We start from the raw sequence: 27,590 nt of genomic DNA on the forward strand, positions 1-27,590 counted from the left end.
GTGGCCTCTCCCATTTGCGGAGCACAGGCTCCGGACGCGCAGGCCCAGCGGCCACGGCCCACGGGCCCAGCCGCTCCGCGGCATGTGGGATCCTCCCGAAACGGGGCACGAACCCGCGTCTCCTGCATCGGCAGGCGGACTCTCAACCACTGCGCCACCAGGGAAGCCCTAGAAAAATTTTTTACCATACTATTCAACCCCACTTCCTCCTCCAACACAGTATCACCGTATGGAGTCAACACTGTAGACTATGCCTTGCACGTTCTCCACTAGCTCTCCTCATTTCTATAAACCATTATATGTATCCCATGAAGCTGTATAAAAGGAAGGCACTGCTTGAAAAACCACAAATCTGAAAATTTCAACCACTTTCCAGAGCTACCATTTTTCCATGCTTCTTTCGTAGCATGAAAAAATTTTAGCCATAAAAAAAGACTAAATCTATAATTTGTCTACAACTCATGCGATCAACAACATGCAAAAATTACTATTAAAGTGTCAATAATACAAATTTAAATGTGACTTAAGCATTTTACTGAAAAATATGAGTTTTCTTTTAATTACATAATTACATTTTTCTAATGGTAGCTACTCAGTACTTGCTCAAAATGCCAACTTACCTTAATCATCCTAAGGTATATGTGCAAGGAAGCAGCCATGACCCCAACATCTCTGTCACAAAGTGCTTTCCGAAACTTAATATGGATATGCTGTACTTGATTAGGAGCGATGAGATAGAATTTATATAATGCTAGGACAGCTTTTCTTCGTATAATCTCCCTAAAGATAAAAAATAAAATCTAAATAAACCATCTGAATTATCAGGCATTTATTAGTTTGAAAAGATTATGGACCAGATGATTGTAAAATACCAGCTGTTACCTGAAGCTAAAAAGAAAGAATTATACATTTATTATTAATTTTTTATTCTAATCTACCAAACTATAAAAGTAGTTATCTCTAGGAGGTAAGACCTCAAGAGACTTTAACTGTCCATGTTATATATTTCTCTAGTTATAAAATTTTTTGGTAACAAGCATATATTACTTTTGAAACCAAAACAAACCATGAAAGATAAATTCCTTAATTCCATAATTCCAGTTTTGAAAGCCATATCTCTAGAAATTGGGAAAAGGATCAACAGTAAATTTAAATGAGAGGTAATTTCTGCCGATTAACATTAAACAGTCTCTTCATCAATATTAAAAGTCTCCTTAACATCCTAGCTTTTCATATTTCTTTTTTTACATCATGGGCAAACATACTCCAAATACTTGGGGGGGGGGCAGGGGAGTATAAGGGGGACTTACATTAAAAGATGTTACTCCTCTCCTTGCCCAGCTCATGTTTCAAAAACCTCATTACAATGAAGAGGAAAGTATACACAAGTCTTGCACTTCATTTGTAACAGATAATGTCTAGCACACAAGAAGCAAAAAAAAAAAGTTGCTATCCTATGAACATAATGTGGTTTCCAAGGAATTATATTCTTTGTTTTTGTCTCTTATGCCTATTTCCACATAGTTCATATTTGCAGACTATGCTGGCAATGCCCACAACAGCAGTACAGAAGTATTTATTTTCAGGGTTCCTTAATATGTATTTCTGTTACCTAAAATCACAGAATCTCAAAATTGAGATTATTCAATGCAATCCTCTGTGTTCCACTCAATACTTTTTATAAGATTCCTAACAAATGGCCACCCAGCCTCTGCATTAACAAGCAACCTACTATCTTCCTAGGTAAACTATGTCATGCTGGAAAATTCTTTTCACATAAAAATAAAAGCAGATTAACAAGAGATTTGCCATTAGTATTAATACTACAGCAACTGTAAACTATATCCCAATGTATTGCTATTGGGCATTAACCAATATGAGTTCCAGGAGAGAGTAAGTAAATGAGGTGAGGAAAAAGAATACAAACTCTGAACAGGCTCAGGAATCCCTAGGTCTGGCCCAAAGTGGTGGCAATAACACAAGATATCAAAAAACCTGGATTCGGGCTGTGAGTCTGGCGTGCTGAAATATAACCAGGGATTCAAAAGTCGAGTCCAAGCCCTGTCTCATAGCTTCGTTGTGATATCTACTGGCTTATCTGTAGCTCTGTCCCACAGCTCTGTCTTTAGCTCTTTACTCCATAGCATGGAGTTAGGTATGGCCATAATTGTAAAAGCAGAGTTTCAGAAAGTCTAAACTCTAACTGGTAGAAGACAGGAAAGGCCAGGACTTGAAATGACAGTAGATGGGAAGCAATAAGGAAAAAACTGAAAGGGTAAGTGGGAAGAAACAAGGAAAAAATTCAATTCTTTGAAAGATTTCATACAAAGGATAAGTATGGCTACCACAAAACAGTGGTGGTATGGAAAAATTTCATAAAAATATGCTCTGCTATGATCATATCAACCTCTAATTATCTAAGAAAGGCTAATATTTTATTTCCAGTAATTAATTTTCCATACCCATCATTTGTTCTAAACATAGATCTGATATAAACAAAATATTACAAGTCTGAAAAATCTCTGAAGTTATTCCATAATTCTTAGAAAAAGCTATCATTTTTAGCTGAAATATTCATGGTCCGAGATTTAAAGAACACAAACCATAAAACAACATTTTAAAATCTTAGAACACTAAAAATACTGACTTAAGCATATGAAATATTACATAACAAAAGAAATCTTTATCAAAAATGTATATATAACTAAAATACTGCAATCACAAAGGAAAAATGGCAAGTGACTATAAACTTTTCCCTAACTTTAAAGATTATGAAGTTAAGGGGCTTGGTCAAAAACAGAATAATTCCAAATGTGGTGAAAAAGTAATCAAGTTGAGAAGGAGAGAGTTAAGGAATCATACAAGATTAGCAAAGTACTACAAGTTAAGGTTCATTTGGATATATTCTGCTATAAAACAGAATTTGAAAGCTGCAGTTTTGATATAAAGCATCCCCAATACATTGAAGGTCTATGTTCATAGCACTTGAACCATTTCCATATGTTTTCCATTACTTCACTTTATCCTCAAAACAACTCTGTGAGAACTAAGATCTTCAACCAACCCCATATAGCCAAAAGAAAAACAGGACCCCTGACGGTTAGCAGAAGTGGGAAGAAAGCCAAGGATTCCTGATGCTAAGCCTCACTGACTCTCAGTTTAACTTTAGAAAGTTGCCTAACATTTTTCTAAACCCACATAAAAATAAAGGACAATAAAGGACAAATATCAGGGATTTTTGCATTATATCTGGCAGTCAAAGAATATCCTCTATCCTGGTAGCATTAAGTTAAAGTTAGAATAAACTTCTGAGTATAAATTTTCCTTTTGAAATACATAGTGTAGACACCTATCCAAAAAGAATTTACTTACTTAGAATGTTGAAGTTTATCTTCTATTAATGGAAGAACAGCTGGAATCATTTCTTGAGGGAAAATCTGGCTGACGATAGTAAGTGCCATACATACTTCTACTAGGTTAGTGCTCTGCAAGTCCTAACATTATTAAGCAAAGAAAACATTCAGTGCAAATTCTGAATGTAGGGACATTGAGCTCAACATTGCAATGGTCCTACACACTTAATAGTTTTCTACTAACTTTTTAAATTAATTTGTACATTTAGGCTTACCTCATATTTTATAGGAATATCCCTGTTTCATTTGCCTTAATAGAGTCAATAAAGATAGCCAAAAGGCAACTGATCTAAAGGAGACTGTATTTCTGTCCTGACAATGACCAAAGTAATCTTCCTTATTACAGCCTTTAAAACTTTTCTAAACTAGTAACAGAATAATTTTATGAATTCTTCTTGTTAATCAACAATATGAGTGAAGTTTAAAAGGAAGCAATTCTTGAATATATACGATAAAATGCATGCATTCATATATACTTACATAAGCACAAAGTTTACAAACCGTTCTAATAGAACCCAAAACTACATTTTTGAAAGTTTGCAAAAGTTTAAGCTACTAGTAAACTTAAGAGAGTATATAACTTAATTCAGAAAGTATTGATACTACACACCCACACACACACTCTCTCTCTCACATATCAAAAGACTGAAACAAGATAAACATGAAAAAGCTCAACAATTCAATTATACTTCATTACCAATTTTGTTTAAACGTTTAACAGGAAACAATACTGTGTATGGATTAAATTGTGTTTTTATTATCTGTACATTTCAGTTACCCAATTAAACTCTGTTCTTTAAACTGACTTTCAGAATTTAAAAGACTTCAATTATTCAGTTTATATCACATCCCTTTAAAACAGATCCTAGAGAAAAAGACAAGAGCATGGAAGATGCATCTGACTAAGAGTCTGGAGATCTGAGTTATAATTCCAACTCTGCTTTTTTTTAATGTATTCTTTTACTGAAGTATACTTATTTATAATATTGTATTAGTTTCAGGTGTACAGCACAGTGATTTAGTATTTTTGCAGATTATACTCCACTATAGGTTATTACAAGATAAATGGGTATAATTCCCTATGCTGTCCTTGTTGTTTATCTATTTTAAATATAGTAGTTTGTTATCTATTAATCCCATACTCCTAATTTGTCCCTCCCTCTCTCCCCTTTGGTAACCACAAGTTTCTTTTCTATGTCTGTGAGCTTGTTTCTGTTTTGCATATACATTCATTTGTATTATTTTTTAGATTCTATATATAAGTGGTATCATATAGTACTTGTCCTTCTCTGACTTATTTACTAATATTTAATTTCAATAGTATTCTCTAGGTCCATCCACACTGCTGCAAATGGCAGTATTTCATTCTTTTTTGTGGCTGAATAATATTCCATTGTGTATATATACCACGTTTTCTTAATCCAGTTGGCTGCTAATGGGCACTTGGGTTGCTTCCATGTCTTGGCTACTGTAAATAGTGCTGTTATGAACACTGGGGTTATGTATCTTTTTTAATTAGTGTCTTCATTTTTTCCAGATATATACCCAGGAGTGAAATTGCTGGATCATATGGTAGTTCTATTTTTAGTTTTTTAAAGAACCTCCATACTGTTTTCCACAGTAGCTGACCAATTTACATTCCCACCAACCATGTACAAAGGTTCCCTTTTCTCCACATCCTCACTAACATTTGCTGTTCACAGACTTTTTCATGATAGCCATTCTCAGTGAGGTGATACCTCATTGTGGTTTTGATTTGCATTTCTCTAATTAGTGATGTTGAGCATCTTTTCATTGCCTGTTAGTATCGACATGTCTTCTTTGGAAAAATGTCTATTCAGGTCTTCTGCCCATTTTTTCATAGGGTTGTTTGTTTTTTTTGATATTGAGTTGCATAAGCTGTTTGTATATTTTGAATATTAATCCCTAGTCGGTCCCATGATTTGCAAATATTTTCTCCCATTTCATAGGTTGTCTTTTCATTTTGTCAATTATTTCCTTTGCTATGCAAAAGCTTTTAAGCTTAATTAGGTCCCATTTGTTTATTTTTGCTTTTATTTCTTCTGCCTTAGGAGACTGATCCAAGAAAATATTGCTACAATTTATGTCAGTGTTCCACCTACGTTCTCTTCTAGGAGTTTTATGGTTTCAGGTCTTACATGTAGGTCTTTAGACCATTTTGAGTTTAGTTTCGTTAACTCTGCTTTTTTAAATGAAACAATAATAACAGCAGCAGTAGCAACTATTATTCTCTACAGTGTTTCATTTAACCCTAACAACTTGGTTAAGTTCTATTATTATCCGCTTTTTACAGATGCCGAAACTGATATAAAAGATCTTTCTAAGTCCATTCTATAAGCCTACCTTCTTTGAAAAAATACCTAATTTAATATGATTGATGAGAAACGTCAGATGCCTGAAGGAATAATTTAAGACTTCATATTAAGCAGCATACAATACAATACCTTTACAACTGTATTCACAAGGAGAAGCAACAGTTCATGACTTTCATGTAGAAATAAAGAAACAGCCAAATAACCTATAAAATTTGAGAGGGAAAGTCTCATAATTACCTGCCAAAAATTAACATTTCCCAAGAAGTTAAACAAAGCAATAATATATTCAAAAATTTAAGTGTCAAAGATACCAGTTACAGGTAAATATAAAAACAAATAGTAAAATAACAAGGTTCAAAAAATTCAGTAAGGAAGATTTCAGATGTTCTTCATCCTGAAGTCTTTCACAATTAGGTATTTCACAGAATATAACTGAAATGGAAAAGAGGCTATGTGCACCAACTTAAAGTCCTGTAAATGACATTAGGAATATATGCCTTCTTTCTGTGCAAATCTCTACACAATCAATCAATACATTTTCTGTCTTGTAGCCAAATATAATTATTCAAAAACTAATAGCTACTACAGTTAATAAATAGTGAGTTACTAGCTATTTGTATTACTTAATGAGCTACCTGATACCAATCCATATGACGTAAATCATCTATTAGCCATAAACAATACCTTATTTTCTCAATTTGACGATAAACTATTGAATGAATAGAAGTTGTTGAGGAAAGAAACAATGTCTACCACATTAAATGTACTCATTTACTTAAGTACTTTTATTTTAATAATATCAAAACATTAAAAAATACAACTTAAATACAACTTAATACTCTGACAAATACCATGTGCATGGAATCTAGATGCTCCATGTCATCTTCCTGTCACCCTTAATATCGATAACATTTGTTAGACAGTTACTGTGGGTTAAGTACATTACAAGCCTCACCTCATTTAATCCTCACAACAACTCTATGAGGTAGATATTATTATTATCCCCAATATAATAATGAGACCCCAAAAGGATAACTGCCCAAGGTCTACAGCTACTACATGGTGGAGCCAAGACTGCAACCCAGCCAGTAGGAGTTAGTTCATGTTTTTAACCCCTATGCTATTCTGTCTCTCACACAGTCTACTTTGAGACCTCATTCCCTGACTCCCATCCCCATTGTTTTTCATTCTTCTCAATTCTTCCAGCCTTTTTATTAGGAATCCTAGTGTTACCTATCCCTATTACTACCCAGCAACCATACTGTGTCTGTTGGGGAAGATGGGAAAACTGTTAAAAATTTCCTGTTCTCATAACCAAGGAGTAGCAGCATGACCCACTGCAACATCTTCACTGAAGGTCAGAGGAGCAGAGCTATCACTCCCACAATCAGGAGAGAAAAAAAAGAACAAACCAGGACCAGGAAAGAGAAAGACCCTAGACAGCATTTAAAGCAGAAATTAGGTCTTATCAGATTACATCTGTTCAGCTAAGATATCACCTCCTCTCAAGTCACCAATATCAAGATACAAGAAGATCAACAAACTAATCCAAAGACCACCTCAAAACCTTATGAAATCTTAATTCTATCTGTTAAAAAGAATATCCTGTTTTGACAATCAGGGAAAACAAGGAAACTGTTTTGATAATCAGGAAACAGGGAAAAAGATATTCTGTGATTCAAAAAATTTTAAAGGTTTCAGGAAAACAAAGAATAACAACTATGATTATAGAATACATTTGATAGGACTAAGAGTGAGGTACAGGATAGGAATACAGGCTTTGACTCAAAGAAACTTGGGTTTATATTCTGGCTTCACCATTTAGTAGCTCTATGACCTTGGAAAATTGACTTGACCTTTCTGAGCTTCAGTTTTCTCCTCTGTCAAACGAAATAACATCTCACAAGATAAAGCACCTAACATAATTCCTGACTTAGTGGGTACTGAGATTTATTTACTCAGCAGTATTCATGTGAAAAATAAGAATGCATTATCCATCAGAGAAAGCACCAAACTAACCTTAGAAATCTCAGGAGAGTAGATGAGGCAACGGTACTGGAGTAAAGGCATAAAAAATTTAAATGCTATCTTAAAAAAAACTTCCACTCATTAGCACACATAAAGAATATCTGATACCCACATACACGTCTTTCTAGGTGTCAATAAAATACTTTCCTAAGGAAGATCATGAATCTCAGTAAAAATGACTGTGAGGTTTCCTTAGTCACTGTAACTAGGAAATAACCCACATACAAGGTCCTTCACTGCAATATTATTTATTAGAGCAAAAAATAAAAACTACCCAGATATCCACCAAAAGGGACCTAGATGAAAATACTACAGTACATCCATCCGCCCACTGAAAACTATGCAATTGTATAAAAGTATAAAGATGTCAAAACAAGGTGTGCAGTAATCTCTGTAGCATGCTATCTTCTGTGTAAGAGAGAGTATTGGAGTGTGTACCCATGAATTTGCTTGTTTTTTCAAGATGAAACAATGGAAAGATTAATCAGAAACTAATGAAAATAGTTACCCATGGGGTAAGGGGGAAAGCTGGTAGAGGGGTTAGAGATAAATATGAAATTTCTCTGACTATACCTTTTTATCAGGTCTTAACTTTTGGACCATGTATAAATTACAAATTACATATGTAATTTTTACATATTTTAAAAATAAAATTTAGGGAATTCCCTGGCAATCCAGTGGTTAGGACTCAGTGCTTTCAACTGCCATAGCCTGGGTTCAACCACTGGTCAGGGAACTAAGATCCCACAAGCCGCGTGGCATGGCCAAAAAAACCAATAAAATAATAAAAATAAAAATAAAATTTAATTGAAAGTGGAAAAATTACATTAAAGTCTAAAAAGCAAAATACAGCAACAGATGTACAAAGTATAGACTATCTATTGTTTTCTAAATTTCCTGTTGTTAGGGATCTCAGAATTAGTTTGGAAAAGACATGAAAAGACAAACACTGTAAGACAACAGATGGTAGGAACCCCCTGAGAGATCACAGAAGAGTTAAAACTTGGTTTGGAACACAGAAAGGGAGAGACAGGATGCCAGAGGACACTCTACTTGGAGGGAAGAATGTAACAAATCTAGAAGACAAAAGAGTATTTTCGGTGGAGTGAGATTCAACAAGTGGAACAGTGTGTTCATATAGTCTCAGAGTCTTTACCAAGACATCTCCCCCGCCGTACCCATCATCTGACAGCACAGGTCAATATAACTTGAGAAGAATGTTGGTCCCTGACAACATGACACTATCGACTTCTTTGAATAAAGAACATGTTCTACTACTGTATTATTCCAAAGTGCTTCCTTCTTAAGTTTCTGATATAAAGCTGTACATATATGAATACAAGATTTAAGTCCTTGTTTTCCTAATAGACTTAAAGGTTGATTATAGAAACAAAATTTTTTAAAAGATACCTCAAATCCTCATAGTTAACAATTTTGAAACTAGGAGCAGGATACCGAAAATTATTCAAGTCAATTTCAGTTTTTATCTATTAAAAAAAAATCATCCCTTATCATTAAACTGATGAGGTTATAGAGACTTTTTAAAATCAGCTTTACTGAGGTATAATTTACATATAAGAAAATTCACCCTTTTAAGTATATAGTTCAATGAGTTTTGACAAAGTCATCTAACCACCATCACAAGAACAGGCAATTTTTCATCTTTTCTATAACTCCAAAACGTTATGAATCAGGAAAATTGATTCCATTTTAGGCTGTGAGTTTTTGAAGTGTTATCTTTTAAAGCTTTGGAAATCACAAGGCAGTGTTCTAAAAACATACTACACACCTGCCATCATTCACTTTATATAATAGCCAGAACTTTAAGGACAACATTAAGTGCAAAAGTCTTAAACACATACATACCTACTCTTTTCTCTAAAAGGTTTCCTTGTTGTGCCAACTTGATTGCATGTATGTAACCAAAGGAAGCATCATATCCAAGCATTTCACAATATATAAGTCTCACCATACATTCCTTCATCATTTTCTGAAAAACAAAATATCCAGTAACAGTATAAATAAATAGAATGCTTTGACTTTTTTTTTAGTATGTTGTAATCATTTAATAGGAGAGTTCTTTAATCCTGGCACTGAAGAAATAACATATATAAATTAATCACCCAAAGTCAGACTTTATAAATAAAGAGTTTCTCCCAAATTTAACTACCAACAGTACACATTTTAGTCAAATTATCTCAATATTTTGTTACTGGCAACAATACAAAATAAATCAAACGTAGCTATTTCTAATTCTAGGTATCCCTCGCATAAAATTTGGTTATAATGTGAGACACGTGGTCCTCAGACAAAATTTCACTCGTGGTACTCTAACGTGGCTTCTAGAATGTAGCACATCATTTTAATATACTTTGTCAAATGAAAGCATCCATAGAGTTCCCACAAGTTGGTAATAATTTCTGTAATGAAAATATTTTTCACACTTAAAGACTAAATTGCACCTGGAGTTTCTTCAGAATTACTGTGCTATAATAGGTGATAGTTTGTTTTATAAGCATTACTTTTTCAACGATTCTCACAACTATTATGATTTCATTAATGGTATAATCATTCCACTATTTAACTTAACTGGATCTTTCAATATTTACAACACGAGCTAATAACTTGTTTTAAGAGATTCTATAAATCTGTTTTCTTAGTATGAGAATATCTGCATCAATATTTATAGCAAATTTTAACCAACAATTTAAAATATAAGTGTGTTTCAAAATAAGAAAAACTCAGACTATATTAATATCTAAAAATTAATTAGGGTTAATATATTACAGGATTATTGAATCAAAAAAGGCTTAAGAGGGGCTTCCCTGGTGGCGCAGTGGTTGAGAGTCCGCCTGCCAATGCAGGGGACACGGGTTCGTGCTCCGGTCTGGGAAGATCCCACATGCCGCGGACCCGTGAGCCATGGCCGCTGAGCCTGCGTGTCCGGAGCCTGTGCTCCGCAACGGGAGAGGCCACAACAGTGAGAGGCCCACGTACCGCAAAAAAAAAAAAAAAAAAAGCTTAAGAAACAGTAAAATAAAATGTTTTAAAGTAAGAATAACATTTAATATTTCATATATATTATATACAGAGAAATTTTATATATATATATACATATATATATATACACACATGTACATGTAAATATGAAGAATTTAAAAATAAACCATAGGAAAATCTTAAGGGAATAATGTTTAATGATTTAATTTAGGTCCCTTGTGTTTAATAAAAGTTAATCCATCAGCACATTAATTAAAACTACTAAACACTGAGAAAACAAGCTTAAAGTATACTGGAAGCCTCTTCAGAGGCTTCTACATCAATGAGGAGTGAAAGTGTTCATTTAAGCCATTAAGTATCAACCCTGGTTTTGTAACATTTTATCTCATAGTTTTTCAAAAGTCATTATGGACTTTGTTTAAGTAAAATTCTATTGCATTTACATTATTATCCTCTTATTTTTGGAGAAGAAAATGCTTTTCCCAATGCAGGAATTCACTCTGGAAAATTTCTTTAACAAATTATAATCCAACTTCTACATGACCACCTCAGGGACAGACTATTCTGTAAAGTATGCCCAGAGTTGGATGGCCATAAATGTTATAAAATCTTCCTTCAAACTCTGGCTCCCTAACGTCTACCTACTTATCTAAATTCTGTCAACACCAGGATTATGCCTGGTAACATGAAAACTGTATTTACTGATGCCAATAATAGAAAATGGAAATCAAACTAAATGAAAAGAGAGAAGCCATTTCTCTGTAACATTTCTATCAAGTATCATAACACAACAGTGATTTTATACATACACATAAAAACATATACATATCTATACATACACATACATATACACATACACGCATAGATCACATTAACTATGCTTTGAGTTTCATTTGTCCACATATTATTATGACCATAAAAGGAAATATATACATTCTCTCAGACTTTACAAGTGTTATTCACATACATAATCATGTATTCATGCAAAATGATCACCACAATATTTTTATTAGAAGTGTATTCCACAGCAACTTACACAAAGAAGGCACTCACAAAATATTTGCTGAATAAACGTTGCTTGGAAAAATCTCATTATCTGAAACCACATAAAAATTAAAAGAAAAAAAATGTAGGCCTTAATCTAACTATGTAGGGACAGTCCGACAGTCCTACAGTGGTCTGCATATGGTGGTCACAGCTTAAATAGTTGCTGAATGAATGCTGTTTGAAAATCAAATTATATGGAACCAAGTTTTTAAAAACTAGATCCTGATCTAGCTATTGTGCAATATACTCAGTTTTACAGCAAGAAAATCACTTTTCTACCTTGTCAGCCAACCTATATTCCAAGATATAACAGTAAAATGAGAGATTTACAATATATCAATTCAGGTCTGAAAATACTATTTTATTTTTTACTTTTTTTTTTTGGCTACGTTGAGTCTGTTGCTGTGCATGGGCTTTCTCTAGTTGCAGTGAGTGGGGGCTACTCTTTGATGCGGTGCGCAGGCTTCTCATTGCAGTGGCTTCTCTTGTTGCAGAGCACAGGCTCTAGGTGCGCAGGCTTCAGTAGCTGCAGCACGCAGGCTCAGTAGTTGCAGCACGTGGGCCCTAGAGCACGTGGGCTCAGTAGTTGCGGTGTGCAGGCTCTAAGGCATGCAGGCCTCAGTATTTGTGGCGCACGGGCTTAGCTGCTCCATGGCATGTGGGATCCTCCCAGACCAGGGATGGAACCCATGTCCCCTCCATTAGCAGGCAGACTCCCAACCACTGAGCCACCTGTGAAGTCCCCTGAAAATATGATTTTAAATGATGTGTCCTAACCTTCTCCCAGTGCACAATATTAAAACAATAAGATCAGCCTTGGGGTCCCAGGAGTCCCACATTTATGTAACTATCATTAGGTTGGCACTGAACTGACAACAGTCAAGCAAGTCTTGCTCTGGTGCAGCCAGTCAGAAATAAAAGGCTAAAATTAATGTCTGACTTGTTACCATCCATAACTGATCTTGACTGTGATAAATTAGATTTTAGCAACTGATCAATTAATGCCACTACTGAGTCCACAGTGGACCAGATTTCAAATTCAAAATGTGCTGGCACTGACTATGCAAACTTACCAGAGTTGTAGTAGGAGCAGAAACAGTTGCTTTCAGATTACTCAGTTCCTGCTGGATTAATTTCTCTTCCTCCTGAAAAAATGAAAATATTTGAATGCATGAATAACCATCTTTTTAAACTGTAACAGTATTGTTAAAGGGAAACATATAACTTATAATATTTTCAATAAAAAAGAAACATTATTTTAAAGGAGAGTTACAAAAATTATGCACTTAAGATTTGCCTACAGGCATTTCTCCAACCCTCAGAATCATTCCTGGAAAGAATAAATATTTTCATGCTAACTCACCATTCCTCTTTTCTTCAGTCAATTACTGTCCCCTTAAGGACGGGTTAGCAGAAAACAGTTTTTAAAAAAAATTAACAGTGGAGAGAAAGTAGAAAAGCAATTCTTTATGTAGTGGCCCAGAATAAGGTTCTCACACCTTCTCCTTCTTCATGGAATACAGAAACAGGGTAAGAAGGCAGAAACAGAAACTGTTCTTTTCCCCTTAAATTATATTCTTCTTCCCTATCCTTTTTTCCTTATTCTTTGCATCCTTTCCCTCACTTCCCATCTCTCTCTCACACACACAGAATAAATACACTGATATAGTTACTTCTACTGTCTGCATTGTATTTCACTTCCTTGAGCACTTGAAAATTGACCCCAATTTTGACAAATATCATGCTATCTTTAAATTACACATTGAATTAGCAGGTGCCCATTAGGTGACTAACCAAGAACTAACAATGCTAGGGAAGTAATGCTACATTTAGATACCTTAATTACAGTTTCAAACTGCAGTTTAAAACCAAAAGTATTGGGCTTCCCTGGTGGTGCAGTGGTTGAGAGTCCGCCTGCCGAGGCAGGGGACACGGGTTCGTACCCCGGTCCGGGAGAATCCCACATGCCGCGGAGCAGCTAGACCCGTGAGCCATGGCCGCTGAGCCTGCGTGTCCGGAGCCTATGCTCCGCAGTGGGAGAGGCCGCAACAGTGAGAGGCCCGTGTACGGCAAAAACAAACAAACAAACAAACAAAAAGTATTTTATTTCATTCAGCCACCTCATAAAAACTAGCAAAGGACAAAATTTTAAGACAAGCAATATCAAGTCTACAAATAATTGTTTTTTTGTGATTTTTGAATGTGAAGCAGATCCTCCCCAGTACATCATCTTATTTCAGTTTAAAAAAGAACGTTTTTAAACCCTCAGAGCACTTTGAAGAAAAACCTTCTCTCTTTGTCTTTTCTTCTCTCCTGACACATATTTCATTGTATACTGCTTACAGCTGTCTTAAGCCCAAGATGAAGGACCAATTCCTTGGGAAAAGGAAATGTGTTTTACGCTGTTTCTTTAGGGTCTAACACATAGTCTCTTCCACAAATATCTTTTGAACAGATTTTGACCTACCACATGATCTTTTTTTAAGATACAAAATCCCTGAAGCTTTGAAAAGTCTGTGGGAACTTAAAAGCTTCCATTATAACTGCTCGTTTTCAAAGCCCACCTGAGGCAGAGACTTACTCAGCAAATACTGCATTTGGGGAGAATTATGCTTTTTCTTTGCCCAACCCGTAGGTCTAACCTAAGAACCTCAAGCTCCCCAAACATACTGAACAACAGGTTCAAATGGCAGGGTCTGTTCTAGTGTATGACATCTAGCAGTTGAAAGAACCGGGAGCCAGAAGAACCCTAGTGCGAAAGAAACTTTTTAGAAGAATAATGCTGACATTTCCACAGCACCTGGTAGTTTCACACGCTCGATGTCCTATCTAACTCTCGAAACAACCTATGAAATATGTATTGGTACTCCGTTATGTCAATGTTCAAGAAACACACGGAAGCTCAAAGATTAAAGATACCTGCCCCAGATAATAATGAGTCAGTATCAGGGCCAACCGTGGAAACCCGGCCTCCCAGCTGTCAGTCCGGGCAGCAAAGTGACGCTTCCGGACAGACGCCAGGACCGACAGACACACACGCCTCACGGCCAGCCCCGGAGGCTCGCCGCCGGACCGGTGCCTCCCAGCGAGGGGGCCTCCCCGAGGCGCCCCTGACCTCCCGGCCCGGATAACACCTACATGCTTGGAGGTGAGCGCGGTGATGCCGCGGACCAGGCCGCCCAGTCGGGAGGAGAAGGACGCCTTGGCGGTCGCGGGCCCGCTAGCCGACTGGCTCTGCAAGAAGAGTCCCGGCAGCGCCGTCAGCGTCTTCTCCACAATGTCGCTCATCGCCGCCGCCGCCACCCGCGTTCCGGTCGCCGCCCGGCCTCATGCCCAGGCCCTGCCCCGCCGCCTCCCCGGCCTCCGTAGGCACTTCCTGTTTGTCTGAAAAAGAAATCTTTATTCGCGTTCTGCGCGGACAAGCACAGTGTCGTTCCAGAGAGACGCCGCGGGAGGGCGCGAGAGTCCGCAAGCGAAAGACAGCGCGCCAAGCCTGTGTGGACGTGGTCCTCCTGTGGCGGAGCACAGGGCCGGACGCTCCCGGTTTCGATGGCAACCCCTGCGTCCCGAGCTTCTCCTCCTGAGGTAGCCGCTGCCGTCTGTCTTTCTCATATACTTCGGCCGCAAAAGTCTCCCTTTCCCTTTGGCCGCCTCCGCGCTGCCCGAGACTGCACGGGGAGGTGGACATTCCTAGCCCTCTCTTGGCGGCCTCTCACTGACTGGGGGACCACCGGCAATCCGCCCACCTCCCTCGGCCGCGCTCGGAGGGGCGGAATCGATGCTGGGCCCCGGCGCCCTGCGCGGCTCTGGCCCTGGCGGTGCCGGGGACCCTGGTGGTGTTGAATGACGGCGCGGCAGTCCTGTGGATTCATCCTACTGGGTTCAGCGCCCGCCGCGTACGGGGCACTCTTGGCCACTGTCTCTTCCCCTCCGGCCCCCTTCTCCTGGGGTTTGGGGAGGCAGCCAGGAAGGGGAAGTGGTCGGTTGGCCACCCCCCCGCCCCCCAGACCCCCTGCTCCTGCCCAGCAGGTCGCAGTCCTATCCTCTCACAGCACTGTTCTTTGCCATTCCAGAACTGACGGCAGTTGCCACTACATAAATATGTATCTCCCTGTCTTATTCATTGCTGTCACCTCAGCTTCCATCTAGAACAGAATCTAGTGCAGTGCTTTTGAGAATGTGGTCTGGTGAGTTCTGAAGGATACCCTAACAAAGGATCCAGGAAGTCAAAATTATATTCATAATATTACTTAAATGTTTTTTGTTGTTTTCACTCTTATCCTCTCCAGAGCATATAGAGAAGTTTTCAAGATAGAGAACTTAGAACCTCTCAACTGACTGATGAAGTGTGTGCTTGAGTACTACTCTTGTATTTTATAGATTCGTCTAAGGTTTAGGGTATAAGTTTTCAGTTTAATTCAGTTTGTCCTCAGTACTTCTAGTGTGTTCTTACAAACTATCTTTATGATGAAATAAAAATTCATATTTTAAGGCAAGATGAGAAATTAAGACATAAAATTTTTCTCCGCCCATTTGGGCCTCCTCTCTCCCCTCTAGTGTTCATTGTGCATCTGCATCATGCATTAACCAGACTTCCCCAGTGGCAGAAGTATCTGCTCAGCTGTAAAGATCAGTTTTCCTTCTTCTGGCACCAGCCATGTAACTCTTAGAAGATAACATTCCTTTCTCAATCCTGTAAGGGGTCACAATGCTCCACCACTCACCTTGTATGTGCAGACAACTTTGGTGGACTTTATGTATAATGCCAGTATATCATTTCCCTTAAAGATAGCAGGTGGTGCACAACAGGCTGGTCAGATAACCTGGGCCACACCTAGTGGAAGTTCTTAGCTTAAATATTTACTTAGAATGTTACTTGTATTCCACGTATTTTATAAGATTATTGTTTTTTTGCATCACCAAATGTGTGGCTGAGCCTCAGATAAAATTAATGATGATTAGGTGATTTGAAACTATTGGTCAAATATATAGTCCTATAAGATCAATGATCTTAATAGTGTAACTCCTAATATGGGAAGAAGCAACAAGAGGGAACCGTTTCCTGGACCGTAACAGACGAGTAAGACAGGCAGTACAGAGGCTTTTGATTACTGTTAACAGGGCCTAGTCCAGTAATAGCACAGTGAGGGGCATATCAATGAAATCCTTGCCTGACCTGGGAATGAGCATTCCTAGCACCATGGGACAAATTGGTCATGAAATGACTCCCAAACCTTGGTCAAAAGTAAGACCAAAAGGGAAGGGATTGTAAAATAAAGAATGTTACCTATCATCCAGTTATGCAAAAATCAAGTCATTAGCCACTATAGTTGCTGACCTACAATATACCCTGAAAAGAATTCAGCATGAGGCACTTTGTGCTCTGGAAAACTGACAGAACTGGCCCTCAGATAGTTAGATATTTTTAGGAGAAAATTTTATGAACCCAGCATCTTCCTATACTTAGAAAAGCACTAAAACCATTAACTAATATATCTGTTCCTCACAAATAGCAGTAACCTTCTACCAAGGTGAATGAATGCTTGATTGCACATACCCCTACGCCAAAGTCACATATACTACTGGCCTCCCCCTCTACCTCTTCAGAACAGTTCTCAGAGCTCTCTGAGAGACTGTCTCCCAGGTTGTAATCCTCAGTTGGCTCGAATAAAAGTTTCCATTTCTCCCTAAGAAAGAATTTTGTCGACATTCATTTATACTTATCTCTCCTCATTTAATCATCTAATAAATGGTATTTTGAAATCCCTAAATTCTCCTTGTGCCTATGTAGAAACACAAGAAAAAAGTTCATTTTGTTTACTTGTTTTGCAAGAATATTTTTAATTTATTGAAAACTTTTCTAAATATTTAAATTTTTTCTAAAACTGTTACTTTTTAGAATTTAATCTTTTATTCTAAAATAAAATTTTGTTTATAATTTTTTTTTATTTTAGATTCTTTCATTGATTCACAAGAGGGAGATTAGAAGACCTGCTTTCTCAATCTCCCACATCTAAAGATGCTGAAAAATGTGATATTGACATCAATATCAGAGGATTCTGACTCAGGTAAAGGGAATAATCTGGGTGAAACTGTAAATAAGAAAGGAAAATGTGACAAAAGCTTATTTCTTTTCCTTGATGTTAGAGATGTTAATGATTTACCTTATTTTGTCTTATTCAACAGAATATTTTCAAGCACTATTATGGTGCCAGGTAGGTTGAGGCATCATTTTGAGACCAGTCATTCGAGTTTAAAGAAAAGGGAATTGAATATTTAAAAAATAATAACCTAAAAAAAATAAAAAATTAGAAAACAATAAAAAATTAAAATGATAACCTCTTTAAAAACCAAAGCTTTTTTTGTTACCACTTTTCAAAGTAGAAATGAAAAACCAGCTGAGGCATTTTACAGGTTAAATTATTGTATTGCATTGGCTGGAGAAGGGCATACGATAGCTGAAAGACTAATAAAGCCTGTACATTACTGAGTGAATGTCTGCTAGATGAAAAATCAGTCAAAGAAATCATGGCAGTGCTGTTTTCCAAAGATGCAGTAACTCACCAAATTAGAAATTCCGTTGCAAACATAAAGACTGAGTGAATATCCTATCTGCAAAATTATACTGTCTTTAAGATGGACAAAAATTATATAATTATAGATGTAGCTAGTCTTGTTGCTTTGCTTGTATCTGTCAGGTGGCAGCACCAGCTAATACTTGAAGATCTATATTAATGCCTGGCAATAAACTAAAGTGATGCTGAAATAAAACATTGTACAATTTTTTTTTTTATCTCATAGTTTATTCTGGAACAACTGTGCTGATATTTGCACTAATTGTATAAAAGCAATACTGGGCAAAACTGCTGGCACCTTGGCACAAATCATGGCAGAGGCTCCCAACTGTACTCTTCACCACTAACACTCACATTTAAAAAAAAAAAAAAAAGCCAGTTTCACAAAAGAATATCTTTAATGAAGCAGTAAGAATTTTTAATTTTATTAAATATCAACCCTTGAGTACATTTCTTTTAAATACTGTGTGTGACAAAATGGGGAGTACACATAAAGCAGTTCTGACATGTAACCAAGCTTTCTCAAGGAAAAGCACTGGTGCAGTTTGACTTGAAAGCTGCACCAGCCACTTTTCTTCAAGGAATACAATTTTTTTTTTTTTTTTTTTTTTTTGCTGTACGCGGGCTTCTCACTGTTGTGGCCTCTCCCGTTGCGGAGCACAGGCTCCGGACGCACAGGCTCAGCGGCCATGGCTCACGGGCCCAGCCGCTCCGCGGCATGTGGGATCTTCCCGGACCAGGGCACGATCCCGTGTCCCCTGCATCGGCAGGCGGACTCCCAACCACTGCGCCACCAGGGAAGCCCTGGAATACAATTTTAATTGAAATAATTATTAACAAACAATGGCTTTCTTGAAAATGAGCAGTGAGTCTGTCGCCTCAAGAGAAATAACTGACAGTATTCATTACCACTAATAAAATTCAAACTTTCAAGAGTAAATTGGAATTTTGAAAAATGTGTATCTGCTATCAGGAGTCTGGTAATCTCTAATATGTAAGAACTGTTCTGACAAGATCAGTGGTGATATTAATGAATGTTATTTTTTGATAGTGTATAATTAAAAGTGTTAGTATTCAGAAGATCTGTATAACTCAATGAAACAATATTTTCCAAATGATCAATGCATGATGTTATAAAATTATGCATGGACTGAAGATCTATTTAAAATGAATATAGACCAATGATTTTAATGTAACCCTATATAAAAAGTTCACTGATATATTTTAAAATTGCAACAAACCTTTAAGAAACTACTGCTTGTTGAGTTTTGGTATGGTATCAAAGAAGAATATCCACAATTATTTGAAAAGGATATTAAAATACTCTTTTTTCCTGAACTACATATCTGTGTGAGACCTGGTTTTCTTCATAAACTTCAAACAACATACCAACCTGTGGTAGGCTAATACTGTCTCCCAAGGATATGGTCATATCCTAATCTTTGGACTTTGTGAATGTTATCTTATATAGTAAAACTTGCACAGATGTGATTAAATTAAGGATCTTGCAATAAAGAAGTTATCCTGGATTATCCCAGTGGGCCCTAAGTGCCATCATAAATGTTGTTATAAGAGAGAGGCAGGGCTTCCCTGGTGGCACAGTGGTTGAGAGTCTGCCTGCCAATGTAAGGGACACGGGTTTGAGCCCTGGCCCGGGAAGATCCCACATGCTACGGAGCAACTAAGCCCATGCACCACAACTGCTGAAGATCCCGCATGCCACAACTACGAGCCCACATGCCACAACTACTGAAGCCTGCACGCCTAGAGTCCGTGCTCCGCAACAAGAGAAGCCAGCACAATGAGAAGCCCCTGCACCACAACAAAGAGTAGCCCCCACTCACTGCAACTAGAGGAAGCCTGCACACAGCAACGCAGCCCAAAAATAAATAAATAAATAAATTTATAGAAAAAGAAAAAAAGAGAGAGGTAGAGGGAGATTAGCTACCACACACAAAAGAGGAGAAATTGATGTAAAGACAGAGGCAGAGATTGGAACAAGTAGTCACAAATAATGCCAGCAGCCACCAGAAGCTGGAAGAGGCAGGAATGAATTTTCCTCTCGAGCTTCCAGAGGGAGTGCTTCCCTGAGCACACCTTGATTTCTAACCAGTGAGACCGATGTTTAACTTCTGGCCTCCAAAACTATAAGGGATTACATTTCTGTTGTTTTGAGCCACCAAGGTAATTTGTTACAGCAGCCCAAGGAAACTATTGCAAACCCCAAAGTGATAGATTAAATGCAGAACCAAGCATGTGAGATTCCAGCTGTCTTATATTAAGCCTAACATAAAGAGATTTGCAGATTTGTAAAACATTGCTACTTCTCTCACTTTTTTCATTTTGAATATATAGTTGTTTTTTATTTTTTTATGTTGTTAACATGTAATAGGTTTACTGTTGCTATTTTAAAATCAATAGCTTAGATTTTTCTCAGTTTTACTTTGTTAATTCAGTAAATATCTATAGATATAACCAATGTAAACAAAAGCTTTGGGGGGGTCCCTCAATAATTTTTAAGCATATTAGAAGGGTCCTGAAACCAAAATGTTTGAAAACTGCTTATCTAGTACATAGTAGGTGCTCAATTATTTGTTGAAATAATCATTATATTTATAATTCAGTCACAACAATCAATATATGAGTATAGGCCAGTGAACAGCAGGAGTTTAGGGGTAGGGTGATGGTTGCAAGGGAAGAAGACAAAAGAGTTCTCAGAAAAAGAAATTGGGGGGGGGGGGGAAAAAGACAAAATTATCTCCAATTGACCAGGTTATGAAGGAATAATTGCTGAAACGACAACCAGAGCTTCCTACCCTGTGGCCCAGGCACAAAGATTGAATACCCACCAATTCCTACTATTACTCCTCTAGCTTTCACCTCCCGAAACTAAAAATTGAAAGTAGAGCTAAGAAACAAATGTTGAAAACCCAGTAGTGAAATGGCTATTAGGAGAAGCTACAGAACTATAATGGCAGGCCCAGCTAATATTTAGAATTATAAGATGTGGAAACTGAAAGAATATTTGGAGTTCATCTATACAACCAATCAGCTAATTTTGTAGAAAAGCATACTGATACTTAGATTTTGGAAGTCACTTGACCAAGGTCACACAACCTTAGGGGTAGAACTGAAATTACAGCCCTAAATCTAGATTCTGAGCCTGTAATATTTCACCTGTACTTTCATGGTATTGACAGTAAAGAGGTTGTCTGTGGCTTCCTGTTCTGAGACTCTGGCTCCAAGTCCTACCCTAAAATGTAGGGGATATGGATGTTCTTTTTTAAGCTTGTAAATTTAGACTGTATATTTTTTCTGTAAATATGGGCTCTTCTTTCTCCTTTTCCTGTCTCTACCTCTGTCCCAGGTAATTTCACTCAGAATGACATACTGTCACAGGGATTGAACCTATTAAATTAAACCCTCAAGAACTGGATTTCCTCTGTCTCTTCTTCCAGTCAGGGAGGAAGGTGGCTCTCACTGAGCTGAAAATAGGGCAGAGAAGTGACTCAGTACATTTTAAGAAGGTGCAGTGGTCCTAGGACAGTAGGGGGCAAACTAGTTTATTCCCCTACAGGAACAAACAGGGCTGTCTAAGCAGGGGTGTCTCACCTGAAAATACATACAGATGTGTGAAGGGGTGATAAGTATTTTTCTCCAGTACATTTCCTCAGCTTCCTTTTTTAAAACTTTTATTTTGAATAGATGTTAAATTCAGTTTATTCAAAATTCAAAATGTACAAAAAGTTATACTCAGAAAAGTCTTCCTCCCTTCCCATTCCCCAGCCATCCACTTCCCTTCAGTAGAAACAACTGCTATGATCTATTTCTTCAGAAATATTTTATATATAAACATTAGCTTTCACTTTGAAAGCCTTAGATTCCACCCCTGTGCCCACAGAGAATTCAACCCACTTATTTTCAGTTTATCTCTAGGGAATCATTCCTTCATCTAATATTTTTCCAAAAATTCCTGCCCTCAGTTGATGGGACTGTTGAAGACAGACAACAGTTGTTCATGCTCTCTTACTCAAACGTTTCCATGCTGTCCGAGGAATGTTCACGAGAACCACCTGACAGAGGAATTACAGGACACATACATACCCATGGCCCCAGTTCTCACCCTCTATCCTTGGCCAGACTCTCACCTAGGCTCTAAGTCATCCATCCCATTCCCAACCCCCTCAACTTCTAAACTCCATTTAGCTTTCTTCATCCCCTTGCTCTTTGCATTTAACATTTGGCAGTGTTTTCCCTGCAAAGCCCTTTTCAGCTCTCACCAATAATTCTGATTTCCCACTCAAGCTAAATTGCCTCCATTTACCCCTGATAACATGCTTAAAACATCCCCATTGCTCCACTTCCCCTGCCATCTTGCTTTACTATCTCATCTTTGTCCTGGATTATTATAAAAATCTTCTAATTAGTCACCCACCACCACCAATTTCTTCTCTTTTCAGCTAATCCTTCAGAGAGAGCGTTCTATTTCAGAATCTGATCATATTATTCTCAGTTCAAAATAGTCTGATGGATAAATTGCAAACTCCTTATCGGGGGATCTAGACCTCGATAACTTTCCCATTGCCCACCTCTCTAGCCTCTTTTCCTGCAAGGCTTAGGTTAGCATTTTTTGTTATCGTTTTAGGGATATTGAGCTGTCGATAGTTCCATGAACATGCCGCACCTTTAACTCCTCATGTTTTTGCACATGCTGACTGTTTGGAATATCCTTCTACTCTTTACTTAACTGGAAAATTGCTATTTATCCTTTAAAACAGAACTCAGGCATCACTTCCTCTATGAAGACTTCCCTGCCCCATGTTTGTACCTTATACAACCTCTACTAAAATTGAATTGAAATGATCTATTTTTATGTCTCTCTCCACTATTAAAACTGAACCCTCAGGGATAGAGAGCATGTTTTTATTATTCTCAATTCCAGAACAGAATCTATATCTATCATCATGAAAAGATATTCATGGTACATTGATACAACACCAAAAATATAGTAAAAAATTAACACAGGGGCCTCCCTGGTGGCGCAGTGGTTGAGAGTCCGCCTGCCGATGCAGGGGACACGGGTTCGTGCCCCAGTCCGGGAAGATCCCACATGCCACGGAACGGCTGGGCCCGTGAGCCATGGCCGTTCAGCCTGCGCGTCCGCAGCCTGTGCTCCACAACGGGAGAGGCCACAACAGTGAGAGGCCCGTGTAGCGAAAAAAAAAAAAAATTAACACAGGAACTAAAATGGGATACAAAAAATATTTATTAAACATAACAAAAGACAATAAAAGAGGAACAGAAAAAAAAACATGTGGTACATAGAGAACAAATAGCAGAATGGAAGACATGAATCCAGCCACATGCATAATTATATTGAATCTGAATGAGCTACTTCCTCATTCTGTTAACGTGGTATAGTACATTGACTGATTTTTGTATGTTGAATCATTCTTACATTCCAAAAAGAAATCCCACTTGGTCATGGTGTATAGTCTTTTTAATATGCTGTTGAACTCTGTTTGCTAGTATTTTGTTGAAGGTGTTTACATCAGTATTCATAAGGGATATTGATATGTACTTTTTTTTTTCTTGTAGTGTCTTTCTCTGACTTAGGTATCAGGGAGGAATTTGAAGAGGATTGGTATTCATTCTTCTTTAAGTGTTTTGTAGATTTACCAATGAAACCATCTGGTCCTGGGCTTTTCTTTGTTGGGAGGTTTTTGATTTCTGATTCAATCTCCTTACTGATTATGAGTGTTCAGATTTTCTGTTTCTTCATGATTCAGTCTTTGTAGGTTGTGTGTTGCTAGGAATTTATTCATTTCTTCTGGGTTATCCAAACTGTCGGCTCACAACAGTTCATAGTATTCTCTTATAAGCCTTTTCATTTCTGTGGTATCAGTTGTAATGTCCCCTCTTTCATTTCTGATTTTAGTTATTTGTCAGTTTTGTTGATCATTTGAAAGACTAAATTTGGTTTCATTGATTTTTCTGTTGTTTATCTGTTCTCCATTGCATTTATCTCTGCACAAATCTTTATTGTTTCCTTCTGTTAGCTTTGGGTTTAGATATTTCTTCTTTTTTAGTCACTTAATGTGTACAGTTACTTATTGATTTGAAATTCTTTTTCTTTTTTAATGTATATGTTTACAGTTTCCCTTTTAGCAGTATTTTTCTGCATCCCATAAGTTTTGTGTGTTGTGTTTTTGTTTCCATTCATCTCAAGGTATTTTTTAATTTCCTTGTATTTTCTTCTTTGACCTATTGGTTAAGAGTATGTTGTTTAATTTCCATATATTTCCAGTTTTTCTTCTGTTTTTGATTTATACTTTCATTCCATTGTGGTTAGAAAAGATACCTTGCATGTATTTATGATTTCAGCCTTTTAAAATGTATTAAGATTTGTGTTGTAGCCTAACATATACTCTATCTTAGAGACTAGTCCATCTGCACTTGAGAAGAATGTGTATTCTGCTGTTGTTGGGTACAGGGTTCTGTATATGTCTGTTAGTTCTAATTGGTATATAGGGTTGTTCAAGGCCTATATTTCATTATAAATCTTCTGTCTGTTTTTTTTGTGCACTATTGAAAGTGGATATTGAAGTCTACATCTATTATTGTAGCACTGTATTTCTCTTTTCAATTTTGTCAGTTTTTCTTTCTGTTGATAGGTAGGAGATATAAGTGAATGGTTAGATACTCCATGTTCATGGATTGGAAAGAATCAATATTGTTACGATTGCAATTCTCCCCACATTGATCTATAGACTGTATGCAAAACCTTAGCAGCCTTTCTGGCACAAGCAGACAAGCTGATCCTAAATTTTATATAGAATATCCAAAACAATTTTGAAAAAGAAGAACAAAGCTGGATGACTTACAATATCCAGTTTCAAAACTTACTGTAAACCTACAGTAATCAAGACAGTGTGGTATTGGCAAAAAGATAGACATATATATTAATGGAACAGTATTGAGAATCGGGAATAAATTCTTACATTTGTGGTCAGTTGATTTTCTTTCTTTCTTTCTTTCTTTCTTTCTTTCTTTCTTTCTTTTTGGCTGCATTGGTCTTTGTTGCTGCTCAGGCTTTCACTAGTTGCAGCGAGCGGGGGCTACTTTTCATTGTGATGCGCAGGCTTCTCATTGCAGTGGCTTCTCTTGTTGTGGAGCACGGGCTCTAGATGCACGGGCTTCAGTAGTTCTGGCACACTGGCTCAGTAGTTGTGGCACACGGGCTTAGTTGCTCCACGGCATGTGGCATCTTCCCAGACCAGGGATCCAAGCTGTGTCCCCTGCATTGGCAGGCGGCTTCTTAACCACTGCAGCACCAGGGAAGTCCCCATCAATTGATTTTCAATGAAGTAGCCAAAACAGTTCAATAGAGAAGGGACAATCTTTTCAGCAAATGATGCTGGGACAATTTGATATCCATATGCAAAAAAAATGTTAACTTAGACCTTTATCTCACACTATAGACAAAAAATTAATTCAAAATGGATCTTACACCTAAATATAAAAGTAAAAACTATAAAAGTTCTAGAAGAAAACATAAGATAAAATCTTCATGAACTTAGGCTAGGCAGAGTTTTTGTTTGTTTGTTTGTTTGTTTGTTTGTTAATTTATTTTTGGCTGTGTTGGGTCTTCGTTGCTGCGCACGGCCTTTCTCTAGTTGTGGCAAGTGGGGGCTACTCTTTGTTGCGGTGCACGGGCTTCTCATTGCAGTGGCTTCTCTTGTTGCAGAGCGCGGGCTCTAGGGGCGCAGGCTCAGTCATTGTGGCTCGCGGGCTCCAGAGCACAGGCTCAGTGTGCTTAGTTGCTCTGTGGCATGTGGGATCTTCCCGGACCAGGGCTCAAAACCATGTCCCCTGCATTGGCAGGCAGATTCTTAACCACTGCACCACCAGGGAAGTCCCAGAGTTCCTAAATATGACATCAAAAGCACAATCCACAAAAGAAAAATTTGATAAATTGGACCTTATCAAAATGAAAACTTGTGTGCTTCAAAAGATAATAAGTTGAAAAGACAAGATACAGGCTGAGAGAAAATATTACAAATTGTATATCTGATAAAGGACTTTTATCTAAAATATACAAAGAACTCATAACTTAGTAATAAGAAGACTAACAATCCAATTTAAAAATAGGGGAAATATTAGAATGCACATTTCACCGAAGAGGATATATGAATGGGTAAAAGGCACTTAAAAAAAGATGCTCAAGGGCTTCCCTGGTGGCTCAGTGCTTGAGAGTCCGCCTGCCGATGCAGGGGACATGGGTTCGTGCCCCGGTCTGGGAAGATCCCACGTGCCGCGGAGCAGCTGGGCCCATGAGCCATGGACGCTGAGCCTGTGTGTGCAGAGGCTCTTGGGTTATTGGGAGAGGCCACAGCAGTGAGAGGCCCGCGTACCGCAAAAAAAAAAAAAAGATGCTCAACACTATTAGTCATTAGATAAATGCATATTAAAACCACAGTACAATAGCATTACATACTCACTAGAGCTATAATCAAAAGGACAGACAATACTAAGTGGCAGACAAGATGTGGGAAATCTTCATGTATTCGTTGGTAGGAAAGTAAAATGGAAGAGCCACATTGTAAAACAGATTGATAGTTTTTTTTTTAATAACCTAAACAAATTTCCCAGAAATTCTACTACTAGGTATCTACCCAAGAGAAATGAAAATATATGTTCACACGAAGACTTGTACATAAATGTTCATAGAGGCATTATTCATAATAGCCAAAAGTTGGAAGCAACCCAAATGTCCATAAACTGGTGATAGATAAACAAAATGTAATATATCTATACAATGGACCATTTTTCATCCATGAAAAGAAATGAAGGGACTTCCCTGGTGGTCCAGTGGGTAAGACTCCGCACTCCCAATGCTGGCGGCCCAGGTTCAATCCCTGGTCAGGGAATTAGATCCCACATACATGCCGAAACAAGTGTTCGCATGCTGCAACTAAAGAAGCCCGCATACCGCAACTAAGAAGTCCACATGCTGCAACGAAGATCCCTTGTGCCACAACTAAGACCTGGCGCAGCCATAAATACATAAATAAATAAACAAATATTTTAAAATAAATAAATAATATTTTAAAAAGAAAAAAGAAATGAAGCACATGCTGTATGGATAAGTCTCTAATACATTGTGCTCAGTAAAAGAAGCCAGTTACAAA

At 37.6% G+C, this 27,590-nt stretch overlaps 1 protein-coding gene and 1 non-coding gene across 2 annotated transcripts in view; one reads left to right on the forward strand and one right to left on the reverse strand.

Annotated features, from left to right (window-relative positions):
- AP4E1 (adaptor related protein complex 4 subunit epsilon 1) overlaps nucleotides 1–15,206 on the reverse strand; it is a 70,137-nt gene extending 54,931 nt beyond the window's left edge. The window contains exons 1-6 of the mRNA XM_007455523.1: nucleotides 14,963–15,206; nucleotides 12,898–12,969; nucleotides 9,644–9,767; nucleotides 5,879–5,952; nucleotides 3,373–3,494; nucleotides 621–780 (exon numbers count right to left, since the gene is read on the reverse strand). Coding sequence (XP_007455585.1) covers nucleotides 621–780; nucleotides 3,373–3,494; nucleotides 5,879–5,952; nucleotides 9,644–9,767; nucleotides 12,898–12,969; nucleotides 14,963–15,112 — 702 coding nt within the window. The 5' untranslated portion in view covers nucleotides 15,113–15,206. The remainder of the gene's footprint in view (nucleotides 1–620; nucleotides 781–3,372; nucleotides 3,495–5,878; nucleotides 5,953–9,643; nucleotides 9,768–12,897; nucleotides 12,970–14,962) is intronic.
- A 12,050-nt stretch (nucleotides 15,207–27,256) lies between these two features.
- TRNAG-CCC (transfer RNA glycine (anticodon CCC)) lies at nucleotides 27,257–27,329 on the forward strand. Its single transcript has one exon. It is a non-coding gene; the product is annotated as a tRNA-Gly (tRNA).
- The last annotated feature ends 261 nt before the right edge of the window (nucleotides 27,330–27,590 follow it).

This window comes from Lipotes vexillifer, unplaced genomic scaffold (assembly GCF_000442215.2).
Source record: "Lipotes vexillifer unplaced genomic scaffold, Lipotes_vexillifer_v1.1 scaffold24, whole genome shotgun sequence".
NCBI lineage: Eukaryota > Metazoa > Chordata > Mammalia > Artiodactyla > Lipotidae > Lipotes > Lipotes vexillifer.